The sequence below is a fragment of the Salvelinus fontinalis genome, chromosome 27 (assembly GCF_029448725.1).
Source record: "Salvelinus fontinalis isolate EN_2023a chromosome 27, ASM2944872v1, whole genome shotgun sequence".
NCBI classification, from domain to species: domain Eukaryota; kingdom Metazoa; phylum Chordata; class Actinopteri; order Salmoniformes; family Salmonidae; genus Salvelinus; species Salvelinus fontinalis.
In genome coordinates, this window is record NC_074691.1 from 35,139,384 (window position 1) to 35,153,098 (window position 13,715).

The 13,715-nt window shown below is 49.0% G+C and overlaps 1 protein-coding gene across 2 annotated transcripts; it reads right to left on the minus strand.

The window, feature by feature from the left end:
• Positions 1 to 6: 6 nt before the first annotated feature.
• On the minus strand, positions 7 to 12,820 carry LOC129825497 (leucine-rich repeat transmembrane protein FLRT2-like). Of its 2 annotated transcripts, none has more exons than XM_055885649.1 (2): positions 12,439 to 12,820; positions 7 to 5,191 (listed from the first exon to the last, which is right to left on the minus strand). In XM_055885649.1, exon 2 carries the CDS (start codon positions 4,666 to 4,668, stop codon positions 2,662 to 2,664), a length of 2,007 nt encoding a protein of 668 aa, XP_055741624.1. In that variant the 5' UTR covers positions 4,669 to 5,191; positions 12,439 to 12,820; the 3' UTR covers positions 7 to 2,661. The 2 variants fall into 2 exon arrangements, with proteins under 2 accessions (XP_055741624.1, XP_055741623.1); XM_055885648.1 differs by having other exon boundaries at positions 12,203 to 12,820.
• Positions 12,821 to 13,715: the final 895 nt, after the last annotated feature.

A 13,715-nucleotide genomic window follows, 5' to 3' on the forward strand; every position in this document is an offset into this window, starting at 1 on the left:
GATCAGATAAGGACATGTTCATGCTTCATGTTTGGGGGCAGCCCCAGATTTAGCTAACATTGTTTTGGTGAATCTGTTGTTTTGGTGAATGGTGAATCGGTCGTTTGAACCAATCAATGAATTAATGAATAGAATAGCCAATCCCAATGGAAATGATTCACATGCTACAGCAGGAAACCCCTGCTATCAACACAGTGTAAAGCAGATAAAAGATAATCACATTGATCATTCGTTGTGATTCACACATTTGTCATACTAAACAATAAAGGACAATCGAAAGGTAGCGGACTGTATAATAACTGTGAGTGTATCTCCTACACATTCATCATCACTGCAGACACCTCCCTGTAAAGACAAGATACCCAACACAACCTCATGGGCCTCCCCAATGATAGTAACACACTGTGGTAAAAATCAATATAATTTAGCCGCTGAACAACAAAGCTGAGCACAGTTAGTTTTAAATTATTCCACATCATTAAGTTGCTCTGCGAGCATTAATACTCAGAGCAATGCCATTTGAGATTGAGTAACGGTCGTCACTAGTTAACACAGCCAAAAAGTCATAATTATGTCTAAAACCCACCTATTTCTACAATTTATCTTCCTAAAATTTCATTTGAAACCTTGTCTAAACTTTAACCCTAACCACACTGCTATTCTTATGCCTAACCCTAACCACATTTTGTCTTCATTAATCTTTACAATATAGCCATTTTGACTTTGTGGCTGTGGCAACTAGTGACAACCATGAGTTATGGTTGCTGGAGCTAAAGGATCTTTACTGCTAACTCTCTTGCTTACCCCTCTATACTGACTGAGAGAACATGCCCCCTAGTGGCCACAGCTGGTACTACCTCATGTGTCACTGACAGACAATCTATATCCAGTTGTCAAAGCAGTCTCCCTCCCTGCCATAGGAGGTTGGTGGCACCTTCATTTGGGAGGATGGGCTCGTGGTAATGGCTGGAGTGGAATTAGTGGAACGGTATCAAATACATCAAACACATGGTTTCCAGGTGTTTGATGCCATTCCATTTGCTCCGTTTCAGCCATTATTATGAGCCTTTCTCCCCTCAGCAGCCTCCACTGTTCCCTGCCTACCACATTCATACACGTTCACTTAGTCCTGTGAAGGCATTCTCCCTGCCTACCACATTCATACACATTGACTTAGTCCTGTGAAGGCATTCTCCCTGCCTACCACATTCATACACACTGACTTAGTCCTGTGAATGCATTCTCCCTGCCTACCACATTCATACACGTTCACTTAGTCCTGTGAAGGCATTCTACCTGCCTACCACATTCATACACATTGACTTAGTCCTGTGAAGGCATTCTCCCTGTCTACCACATTCATACACGTTGACTTAGTCCTGTGAAGGCATTCTCCCTGCCTACCACATTCATACATGTTCACTTTGTCTTGTGAGGGTAATAGGGGGTGTTGAAAAGTGTGCGCTTTCCTCTCTGATGGGATTTCCACAAAAAGCTAATTTCCTGGATGGCTGCTTACTCTCTCTGTTACATTAGAAAGTGCACTTTGATTCTTTAAAAAAACACCAGCAGTGCCTATTCTCCACTGCAATCTAATCAGCAGTGTTACTATGTCCCTGACCACTGTGTTATCGTAACTAATGTTTCTGAGGGGGTGGCTCTGCACAAAGACCATCATTTAGCTCCTGTGGTTAGCAAAGAATCCCATCCCTCATAGCACCCAACAACCCAAAACCTGACAGACAGGGCAGCGTTTGTCAGAACCAACCCAGTGTGTCGTAATGGTACAAATTCCTATATACAGTACTTAAAATTAAGAATCTGACCATTTTTTTTCCAATTTTCGCCTAAAATGACATACCCAAATCTAACTGCCTGTAGCTCAGGCCCTGATTCAAAGATATACATATTCTTGGTACCATTTGAAAGGAAACACTTTGACATTTGTGGAAATGTGAAAGGAATGTAGGAGAATATAACACAATATATGTGGTAAAAGATAATACAAAGAAAAAAACAACCGTTCTTTTGTATTTTTTTGTATCATCATCCTTGAAATGCAAGAGAAAGGCCATACTGTATTATTCCAGCCCAGGTGCAATTTAGATTTTGGCCATTAGATTGAAGCAGTGTGTGTGCAACGTTTCAGACTGGTCCAATGACCCATTGCATTTCTGTTCAAAATGTTGTATCAAGACTCCCCAAATGTGCCTAATTTGTTTATTAATACCTTATCAAGTTCATAATTGTGCACTCTCCTCAAACAATAGCGTGGTATTATTTCACTGTAATAGCAACTGTAAATTGAACAGTGCAGTTAGATTAACAATAATTTAAGCTTTCTGCCAATATCAGATATGTCTATGTCCTGGGAAAATGTCTTGTTACAACTCATGCTAATTGCATTAGCCTACGTTAGCTCAACCGTCCCATAGAAGGGACACCGATCCTCAAGTTAAGCAAAAAACACTTACTTTAATTTAAACCTACCGATTAGAAAACCATTTGTATTCCTTCTAACTAAGAGTAAAAAAGATAGCAGATAGAATTCCACATTACTGTCCACAGTATAAATTACATGGCAGACAGAACTTGGAAATATCTATGGTACAGTATATTTTTTTCTCAAACAACTGGTGTGGGAGCATCCTGTTAGAAGCATCACGTGTGGCAGAACTCGGTGCTGGGAACGTTGCTGCTCTTGCAGTAGGCTAAGCTATTGTTACTGAGGTGGCAGTCTCTGAAGCCGATGCCTCCATTGGGTGTGTAGATGGGCTGAATCCTGTAATCCCCTTTCAAAAGTTGCTCATTGTTCAGGGAAACTATCTGAAAGCTGGTCTCAGTCATTTCCAGTATAGAGTTATCCTTTTTGGTCCCCGCCTCGCAGTAGTCGTCTTTTCTCCTGCCACGGTTGTATTTCCACTTGGACGATTCAGAGCGGCTCTTCTTTTGCATGTGCCAACAAAACAGGCTCAGCAGCATTACCAGGATGACAAGGACTGCCCCGCCTATCACCCCGGCCAAAATGAGAGTGGAGTTGGTGTCCTGTTGAGCTTCCTCCGACCCTGTGGCTTTGTTGTTGTTGGAGCTGGATGAGGTCGACTTGGTTCTGGCGTCTGAGCATATTGTATCCTCCCCTGGGCGGTAGGAGTTGAGGGTGTCCAGCACATAAACACAGACCCGGTACACCGACCTGGGCTCCAGGTTGGTCAAGCTAAGCTTCCGCCTTTCCCCACTCACCGTCCTTTCGCGGCTGACGTCGCTCATCAGGCTCTGGCCCATCTTGACCCAGGTCACCTTGTAGGCTGTGACGGTGAAGTAGGAAGCCCAGCTTACCTCGATGCAGGAGGCATTGACCACATGGAAGGATATCCGTAGGGGGTCCTCATATGGGGGCAGTGGGCCAGCGGGGTGGGGAGGCAGGGCAGGGGGAGGGGAGGGTGATGTTGGATAGGAGGAGGTTGTGGAGGTGGGAATAGAGCTGGTCATGGAGGAGGTAATGAGGGTGGTGGTGGGGAGTTGGGGGTGCGGGGGTGTGGAGCGCAGGGTAGGCCAGAAGTCGGGCTGGAGGTCCGTCCCAGCTGGGCACTGGATAGAATCCAGGGTGAGTTCTCTGATTGCCATGCCGCGCACCCTCGCTGGGCTCTGGCACATTGAACCGCGCACGTTGATGGAGCTTGGCAGTGACTTGAGCCACACCACCACCCATTTGACGGTGCAATCGCAGCGCCACGGGTTGTTCCGAACAGTGAGCTGTCTGAGGCTGACGAGGCCGTCAAAGACCCCCTGTGTCAGCGTCTGCAGCTGGTTATTGGAGATATCCAGTCTCTCGAGCCTCTGGAGGCCGGTGAAGGCTGTCACTGGGATCTGGTCCATCTGATTATCCTGCAGGCTGAGCTTGACCAGGGACTGCGTCGGGAGGAGGGGCGGGGGGAACGTCAGAGAGTTACGGGCCAGCGCCAGCTCCCGGAGGTTGGACAGCTCCTGGAACGTCCCCGGGGCCACGCCCTCGTCTGTCAACAAGTTGCCATCCAACAGGAGGCGCTGTAGCCGCGTCACGTTCTGGAACGCCTCCTCAGCGATGACGGCGATACGATTCTCATCTAATCGCAGCTCTGTGAGGTCCTCTGGGAGACCAATGGGGACACTGCTCAGGTGGTTCTTGGTGAGGAAGAGCAGCTTGAGGCTGACAGCATCCCGGAACGCCCCCTCCTCCACCCCAACCGTAGAGATGGAGTTATCGTCCAGGTGGAGCTCCTCTAGGCGGGGAAGTTGGGCCAAGGCAGCCCTGGAGATGGTCTGGATGTTGTTCTCTTGCAGGTGGAGCACCCGGATATTCTTAGGCAGGTTGATGGGGAACTCGTCCAACTGGTTGCCGTAGAGATACACTGTCTCCACGGACGCCACGTTGTGTAGTTCCCATGGGAACCCTGCATTGTTGATCTGGTTGTTGTGGAGGTAGAGGATCTTGTAGCCCTCTGTCACCCCCAGAGGCACAGACGTCAGGCTCCGCTCGTTGCAGTAAACAAAGGTTTTGTCGCAGCGGCACTCTTCTGGGCACGAGGTCGCAGGGCAGCTGAAGTGCACATTGAGGCTCAGGATGACTGTCAACCAGAAACGCAGAAATGAACCCCAATCTTTATTACACAGCCCAGCCTGAAACTCCATAGTGTAAAATCAGAAGGAGGGGAATGTCCTTGGGTTGGAGAAATGAAAAAGCAATGCACCAACAAAAAAAAAGAACAAAAAAATGTGAAAAGTATTGAAAGTATTGAAGTAAATCCACCAAAAGAACCAACAAAAAACAGTCCACTGAAAGAGTTTGATAATGCTGAGTTCACCTCTTCTTCACGGGGCGGTAGAACACGAAGCTGTAGGGTTAGGCTTAATCCCCCTGTAATTGATTAGTCCTCAACTTTAAGAGAGACAGCGGTCTCATTAGGAAGAGCAGGTCCTCTAAGTGAAGTTGACTCTGACTCCATTCATGCTGAGATATCAGACCAGAGCACTCTCTGCTCGTCCTCACAGGACAGGACGCAGCCTGGGCCAATTTAGTGCAGAATCGCAGCCGAAAGCCGATGTGTTTGTGGCCTCCTCCTCTCCTCTCCTCGCCACCCACCCGTCACTGTCACACACTGCTGGTCCCCGCCTGGGGCAGCTTCCAGGGGGGGTGACATTTGGATCCAGAGACCTGTTCCACAAGACAAAAGAAAGGCAAGATTAGTGGCGGGATTTAGGGCAGGGGTGGTCTGTTTCTCTCTGTGAGAAAAAAAGAGCTCTGTCACAACTCACATGCACACACAGGCTGAAAAAATACACACATACTGTAGATCCATAGAGACACACTCTGTTTATGGCCAGATAGCATCTCTCTCTCTCTCTCTCTCCCCCTCTCTCTCAGGCACATACTTAACCCTCACACAGATCCACACAGTCTCACACTTTCACACTCCTTTGAAATGTATGCACAGGCTATTTCTATCGAAATTTCAAACCATCTGATAAAAATGCAGGAGAGTTCTAGAACATCCGGTTTAGCAGACATAAAGGGGGCTTTCATTCCTTCCTCTCAGTCAAAGAGAGAGGAGAGAATATAGTAGATGCCAGGACAGCATGCACATTCTTAGATTTCCACAGCAACAAGTCAATGCCTCAGTGCTAAATAACATGCTAATAAACACATTGCAAATATTTTGAACCGTATGAAACATAAATGAGATATAGCAGAGACATGAAAGGAAAAAATACAGATGCATAGGGCAGCTCGTGTGAAAACAGTCTTTACTTCTTCTTTTGTCACGATCGTGTACTGGAGAGAATGAGGACCAAGGCGCAGCTGGATAAGAATACATCTTCTCTTTTAATGAAACGAACGAAGATGAACATGGAACGAAAAAACACTATTACAAACAAACAAAACAACAAAACGACCGTGAAGCTACAAACGTTGTGCATAGACAGACAGGCTACAAACGTTCTGACATAGACAATTACCCACAACCAATGAGAGTCTATGGCTACCCTAAATAAGGCTCCCAATCAGAGACAACCGAAATCAGCTGTCTCTAATTGGGAACTCATTCAGGTAACCATAGACTCTCCTAGAATACTAACCACCATAGACAATGCTAAACATCTACACTCAACACAAAACCATACACTACACCCATTAACCCCTTTACCAAATAAACACCCAAAACAACAAAACATAAACATTCCCCATGTCACACCCTGACCTAACTAAAATAATAAAGAAAACAAAGAATAATAAGGCCAGGGCGTGACATAACCCCCCCCTTGAGGCGTGAACTCCGGGCGCACCATACACAGTCTAGGGGAGGGTCTGGGTGGGCTCCCCTCCACGGTGGCGGCTCCGGCTCTGGTCGTAGTCCCCTCGTCACCACAGTACCTAACCACCTCCTAGGCTTTCTCCAAACGACCCCCCTCCACATTAACCCCATTGCATTCAGGGGCAGTTCCGGACTAAGGGGCAGTACCAGGGTAAGAGGCAGTACCAGGGTCAGGGGCAGTACTAGGGTCAGGGACAGTACCAGGGTCAGGGGCAGTACCAGGGTAAGGGGCAGCACCAGGGTAAGGGGCAGCTCCGGACTGAGTAATGGCAGCTCCGGACTGAGTAATGGCAGCTCCGGACTGAGGGACTGCAGCTCCGGACTGAGGGACTGCAGCTCCGGACTGAGGGACTGCAGCTCCGGACTGAGGGACGGCCCATGGCTGGCTGACAGATCTGGCTGCTCATGGCTGGCTAACGGATCTGGCTGCTCATGGCTGGCTAACTGATCTGGCTGCTCATGGCTGGCTGACGGATCTGGCTGCTCATGGCTGGCTGACGGATCTGGCTGCTCATGGCTGGCTGACGGATCTGGCTGCTCATGGCTAGCTGACGGATCTGGCTGCTCATGGCTAGCTGACGGATCTGGCTGCTCATGGCTGGCTGACGGATCTGGCTGCTCATGGCTGGCTGACGGATCTGGCTGCTCATGGCTAGCTGACGGATCTGGCTGCTCATGGCTAGCTGACGGATCTGGCTGCTCATGGCTAGCTGACGGATCTGGCTGCTCATGGCTAGCTGACGGATCTGGCTGCTCATGGCTAGCTGACGGATCTGGCTGCTCATGGCTAGCTGACGGATCTGGCTGCTCATGGCTAGCTGACGGATCTGGCTGCTCATGGCTAGCTGACGGATCTGGCTGCTCATGGCTGGCTGACGGATCTGGCTGCTCATGGCTGGCTGACGGATCTGGCTGCTCATGGCTGGCTGACGGATCTGGCTGCTCATGGCTAGCTGACGGATCTGGCTGCTCATGGCTGGCTGACGGATCTGGCTGCTCATGGCTGGCTGACTGATCTGGCTGCTCCTGTCTGGTTGGCGGCTCTGGCAGATCCTGTCTGGTTGGCGGCTCTGGCAGATCCTGTCTGGTTGGCGGCTCTGGCAGATCCTGTCTGACGGACGGCTCTAGCGGCTCCTGTCTGGCTGGCGGCTCTAGCGGCTCCTGTCTGGCGGACGGCTCAGTGGGCTCATGGCAGACGGGCGGCTTTGCAGGCTCATGGCAGACGGGCGGCTTTGCAGGCTCATTGCAGACGGATGGCTCAGATGGCGCTGGGGAGACGGATGGCTCAGATGGCGCTGGGGAGACGGATGGCTCAGATGGCGCTTGGCAAACAGGCAGTTCAGTCATTGCAGTGCAGACGGCAGACTCCTGCCGGCTGAGGCGCACTGTAGGCCTGGTGCGTGGTGCCGGGACTGGTGGCACCGGGCTGGGGACACGCATCTCAGGGCTAGTGCGGGGAGCAGCAACAGGACGCACAGGACTCTGGGGACACACAGGAGGCTTGGTGCGTGGTTTAGACACTGGTGGTAAAGGGCTGGAGACACGCACCATATAACTAGTGCGTGGAGGAGGCACTGGTGGTACTGGGTTGGGGCGGGGAGGTGGCGCCGGAAATACCGGACCGTGCAGGCGTACTGGCTCCCTTGAACGCCGAGCCTGCCCAACCTTACCTGGTTCTATGCTCCCCGTCGCCTGACCAGTGCGGGGAGGTGGAATAACCCGCACCGGCCTATGTAGGCGAACCGGGGACACCATGCGTAAGGCTGGTGCCATGTACGCCGGCCCGAGGAGACGCACTGGTGACCAGATGCGTTGGGCCGGCTTCATGACATATGGCTCAACGCTCAGTCTAGCCCGGCCGATACGTGGAGCTGAAATGTACCTAACCGGGCTATGCACGCGTACAGGAGACACCGTGCGCTCTACTGCGTAACACGGTGTCTGCCCGTACTCTCGCTCTCCACGGTAAGTACAGGGAGTAGGCGCAGGTTTCCTACCTGACTTCGCCACACTCCCTTTAAGGCCCCCCCCAAGAAATTTTTGGGGTGTACTCACGGGTTTCCAGCCTTGTCTCCGTGCTGCCTCCTCATATCGCCTCCTCTCGGCTTTGGCTGCCTCCAGCTCTTCACGAAGGAGGCGATATTCTCCAGGTTGATCCCAATGTCCATCTCTTTCTAATTCGTCCTCCCAACTCCAGAGATCCTGTGTAGGTAGGTCCTGTTGCCGCCTTCCATGCCGCTTGGTCCTATGGTGGGTAATTCTGTCACGATCGTGTACTGGAGAGAATGAGGACCAAGGCGCAGCTGGATAAGAATACATCTTCTCTTTTAATGAAACGAACGAAGATGAACATGGAACGAAAAAACACTATTACAAACAAACAAAACAACAAAACGACCGTGAAGCTACAAACGTTGTGCATAGACAGACAGGCTACAAACGTTCTGACATAGACAATTACCCACAACCAATGAGAGTCTATGGCTACCCTAAATAAGGCTCCCAATCAGAGACAACCGAAATCAGCTGTCTCTAATTGGGAACTCATTCAGGTAACCATAGACTCTCCTAGAATACTAACCACCATAGACAATGCTAAACATCTACACTCAACACAAAACCATACACTACACCCATTAACCCCTTTACCAAATAAACACCCAAAACAACAAAACATAAACATTCCCCATGTCACACCCTGACCTAACTAAAATAATAAAGAAAACAAAGAATAATAAGGCCAGGGCGTGACATCTTTGTCTTTGTTAGAGCAGTGTTTTGAAGTCAGAGCTGGTTGTTGTGCTTTCAGTAAACAGAGATAGGTGTTGTTTCTCCTCTAAAGGTTCCCCTTACATATTACAAACAACCAACCATCTCCAGCACACAGACATGAAATAAGGAACTGCAAAATGAAATATAAGGGGAGTGTGTGTGTGTGTGTGTGTGTGTGTGTGTGTGTGTGTGTGTGTGTGTGTGTGTGTGTGTGTGTGTGTGTGTGTGTGTGTGTGTGTGTGTGTGTGTGTGTGTGTGCGTGTGCGTGTGCGTGTGTGTGTTGCGTGTGCGTGTGCGTGTGCGTGTGTGTGTTGTGTGTTGCGTGTGTGTGTGAGTGGGATTTTATACCAACCCCAGAGTGACAAACACAGCCTGTCAAATGAAATGGGATTGGAAAAGAATTTAGCTCCTCCACTTGCGATAAATGATCGATACTGGACCATTTCTTAACATGGTTTAGAGGTTTAGAGTGGGCACAAGGCCACCCGGCTACAGTATGGGCCTCAGCACAAGGCCACCCGGTTACAGTATGGCCCTCAGCACAAGGCCACCCGGTTACAGTATGGGCCTCAGCACAGGGCCACCCGGCTTCAGTATGGGCCTCAGCACAAGGCCACCCGGCTTCAGTATGGGCCTCAGCACAGGGCCACCCGGCTTCAGTATGGGCCTCAGCACAAGGCCACCCGGCTACAGTATGGGCCTCAGCACAAGGCCACCCGGTTACAGTATGGCCCTCAGCACAAGGCCACCCGGTTACAGTATGGCCCTCAGCACAAGGCCACCCGGCTACAGTATGGGCCTCAGCACAGGGCCACCCGGTTACAGTATGGCCCTCAGCACAAGGCCACCCGGCTACAGTATGGGCCTCAGCACAAGGCCACCCGGTTACAGTATGGGCCTCAGCACAGGGCCACCCGGCTTCAGTATGGGCCTCAGCACAAGGCCACCCGGCTACAGTATGGGCCTAAGCACAAGGCCACCCGGTTACAGTATGGGCCTCAGCACAGGGCCACCCGGCTTCAGTATGGGCCTCAGCACAAGGCCACCCGGCTTCAGTATGGGCCTCAGCACAAGGCCACCCGGCTTCAGTATGGGCCTCAGCACAAGGCCACCCGGTTACAGTATGGGCCTCAGCACAAGGCCACCCGGTTAAAGTATGGGCCTCAGCACAAGGCCACCCGGCTACAGTATGGGCCTAAGCACAAGGCCACCCGGTTAAAGTATGGGCCTCAGCACAAGGCCACCCGGCTACAGTATGGGCCTAAGCACAAGGCCACCCGGTTACAGTATGGGCCTCAGCACAAGGCCACCCGGCTACAGTATGGGCCTCAGCACAAGGCCACCCGGTTACAGTATGGGCCTCAGCACAAGGCCACCCGGTTACAGTATGGGCCTCAGCACAAGGCCACCCGGTTACAGTACAGCAGGTAGGCCATCCAGGGTGGTAGCTAACCTAGCGCTTAGAATGTTGGACCTTTAAACGAAAGGCCGGTAGTTCGATTCCACAAGCAGACAAGGTGAAAATATGTTGATGTGCCCTTGAGCAAGGCACTTAACCCTAATTGTTCCAAGGTTTCTGTTGATAATGGCAGACCCTGGCAGTGACCCCACTCTCTGAAGGTGTCTCAGGGAGAGTTGGGATATGAAAAAATGTACGAATTTCCAATTAATGCACACTTTTATGTGTGAAAAGGGACAAATATAAGCAGACACCAAATTATTATTACAGTAGGGCCTCAGCTCCCCGCATCCCAGTATTCAAGTTTATTGCCTATTACACATTTCCTCCCCGTCAGTGCTTTTAACTTAACAGGAGCACCACCCTGTGTCAATGCTGAATAGACCCATACCTTTAATACAAAACAGGTTTGATGGGCTGCCTTTTCAATAGGGGATTGGGTAACATAGCCAAGGAGGAATGTGCATATGGATAGAATAAAGTTATCTGTATTGTTCGGTTGCTCTGTAGACTGATGAGATGGGGCACTGCTCCTTATAAAGATGGAACAAACAATATGAAATACATCTGCGATCTACTTTTCGAAATTGAAAAGGGCTAAATTTAATCAAATAAGCTTCAGGGGAAATAAGCAGCAACCACATGCGGCAATACATTTGCTGCCACGGCAACAGTACCTAAAATGATTATAGCTGCATAAATAACGACATTGGACATTGGAAGGAACTGTGGAGGAAAAAAATAAACCTTTAGAAGCAAGGCTGAAGAACACGTCCAATACACACACAATAAAGTTGGCATTTCCATGTATCCAAATACAAAATGTATTGCATAGAGAGAGAAATGTGCATTCGGACCAATTAACTCAGAGGGCAAGTTGTGAGGCAACTGCCAATGTGTCTGTGTGAACAGATAGAACAACGTTCCTCGGCTGAGGGAGCACAGTTCTCGCCAGATGAATTAAGTGATATCGCGGCCAGGTTCAATCCGATTAGGATTGGATTAACTGACAATAACGCTATTAAAAGTTTAAAACGGATCGGCTATTTAAAAGGCGATAAAACTCGGATCAGGTATACTTCAAAGGCAGCTCCGTGAGTGGTGTTCATTTGAATGAATTATTACAAAGGGACATTGAGAGCCGTAACCGAGCATTGAAATTTCAAGTGCAAACGGAGGCTTCGTTTTTCTCTGAAGGAAAAAAAACTAAAGCCGTGCGCTTTGTAGCACATTGATCTTTGACATGATGAAAAAACGAATTAACGAATTAATAAATTGTGCCATCTATAAACAAATAGTTGTAAAAACTATTGACAAGTTGACCACATTTCGTTTATAGATGGCAGTAGATTGTAAAGATAATGTAATATATTAGGAAACGGCGTGCTTTGAATAAAAATAATACCATAGCGCTTGAGTTTTAATACCTTCATAATGTATGAACCAAATCCAGTTCAATCTACTCATATAGCCTATAAAACGAGAACTCCACAAAAAACGATTGAAACACCTTCTAGTAAACTAGAGTTGTTAATTCAGCTCGCCATTATAGAAACCCAACTGCTGTGAAGAAAAAATTGCCTTTACGGTGCTATAAAACATTTGGACTACTGTAGCCTACCTTAGATGAGGCTTTGTCCGTATCCATTGTATGTCCCTTAATCATGTTAAACTTTTTTCTTTATTGCTTTGCCTTGACCCAGCGCCATTCGGTATTGTTTGTGCGAATCGGTTCCGAGCGCACTGCCACCCTTAGGTATTCCGGACAGCATGCTGCCTGAGTTCGGGAAACAGTTTTCTGATCTGTCCGCAATTTTCTCCTATTCCGCGTCAGGCAGCTCAACAACCTACACTCACCTCAGCGCTTCTCAAAACCTTGGGCAAGGCATTAGAGCGGGAGAGCAGGACTTGAGGCAGCAGAGGCAGAACCGACTTCTTCCGTAGGAGTCCCCCGAAACAGCGAACACGCACTTTTCTAGGAATCTGGCTGATCCCCCAATCATGACGGCTTGCGTTCGGATTGTTTTGGGGACGATAAAAACTTGCCTTTCATGCTTGGAATACCAGAGGTATTTTGCTAAGATAAATTCAGTTGATAGTGATGTGTGTGCACCGCTCACCTCTCTCTCTCTCTCTGCTCTCTCTCTCTGCTCGCTCTCTCTCTCCGTCTGTCTCTTATCTCGCTCTCTCATCGTCACTCAGGTCCCTCCTACCATACTGGGCCTACCCTCCCGTGAATAAAGAATGCATCTCCCGGAGCAGCTCGGAGAGAGATGGCTAGGAGCCACAGCTCCTCCCAACACTGACGCCCTCATACCTCTCATTTTACATGGTAAATTCAACTTTCTTGTTTTTCTGGACTAGCCTAATTTATATGTATCTTAGTTAACTATATATTTTCCGTAAACACTAAGTTCATTAGGAATGGTCCTAAACGATTGATCTGGATAAAGTACATGTCCAGACCATTCTCACTTGACATTCTATTCAGGCTCTATTGGAAGGCACATCTCTATGCATAATTCGGTTGGCATTCATTATGATCTCTCCGTCCTTTCCATGATTTGAGCCTTTCAGACACATGCACTGACAAGCACAGTAACTTCCTCTGAATATTCAGCCTCTTTCTAAGTACTGATTCAGCATTAAACAATTGCTTTTCGCACTCACTCTCTCGCTCGCTCTCTCTCACTCTCACACTCACACTCTCCCTTTCTCTCACACTCACACTCTCCCTTTCTCTCACACACACACTCTCCCTTTCTCTCACACACACACTCACACTCTCCCTTTCTCTCACACACACACTCTCCCTTTCTCTCACACACACACTCTCCCTTTCTCTCACACACACACTCTCCCTTTCTCTCACACACACACTCTCCCTTTCTCTCACACACACACTCTCCCTTTCTCTCACACACACACTCTCCCTTTCTCTCACACACACACTCTCCCTTTCTCTCTCTCACACACACACACACACACACACACACACACACACACACACACACACACACACACACACACACACACACACACACACACACACACACACACACACACACACACACACACACACACACACACACACACACACACACACAAAAGAGGTATGGCGTGAGGGAGCTCAA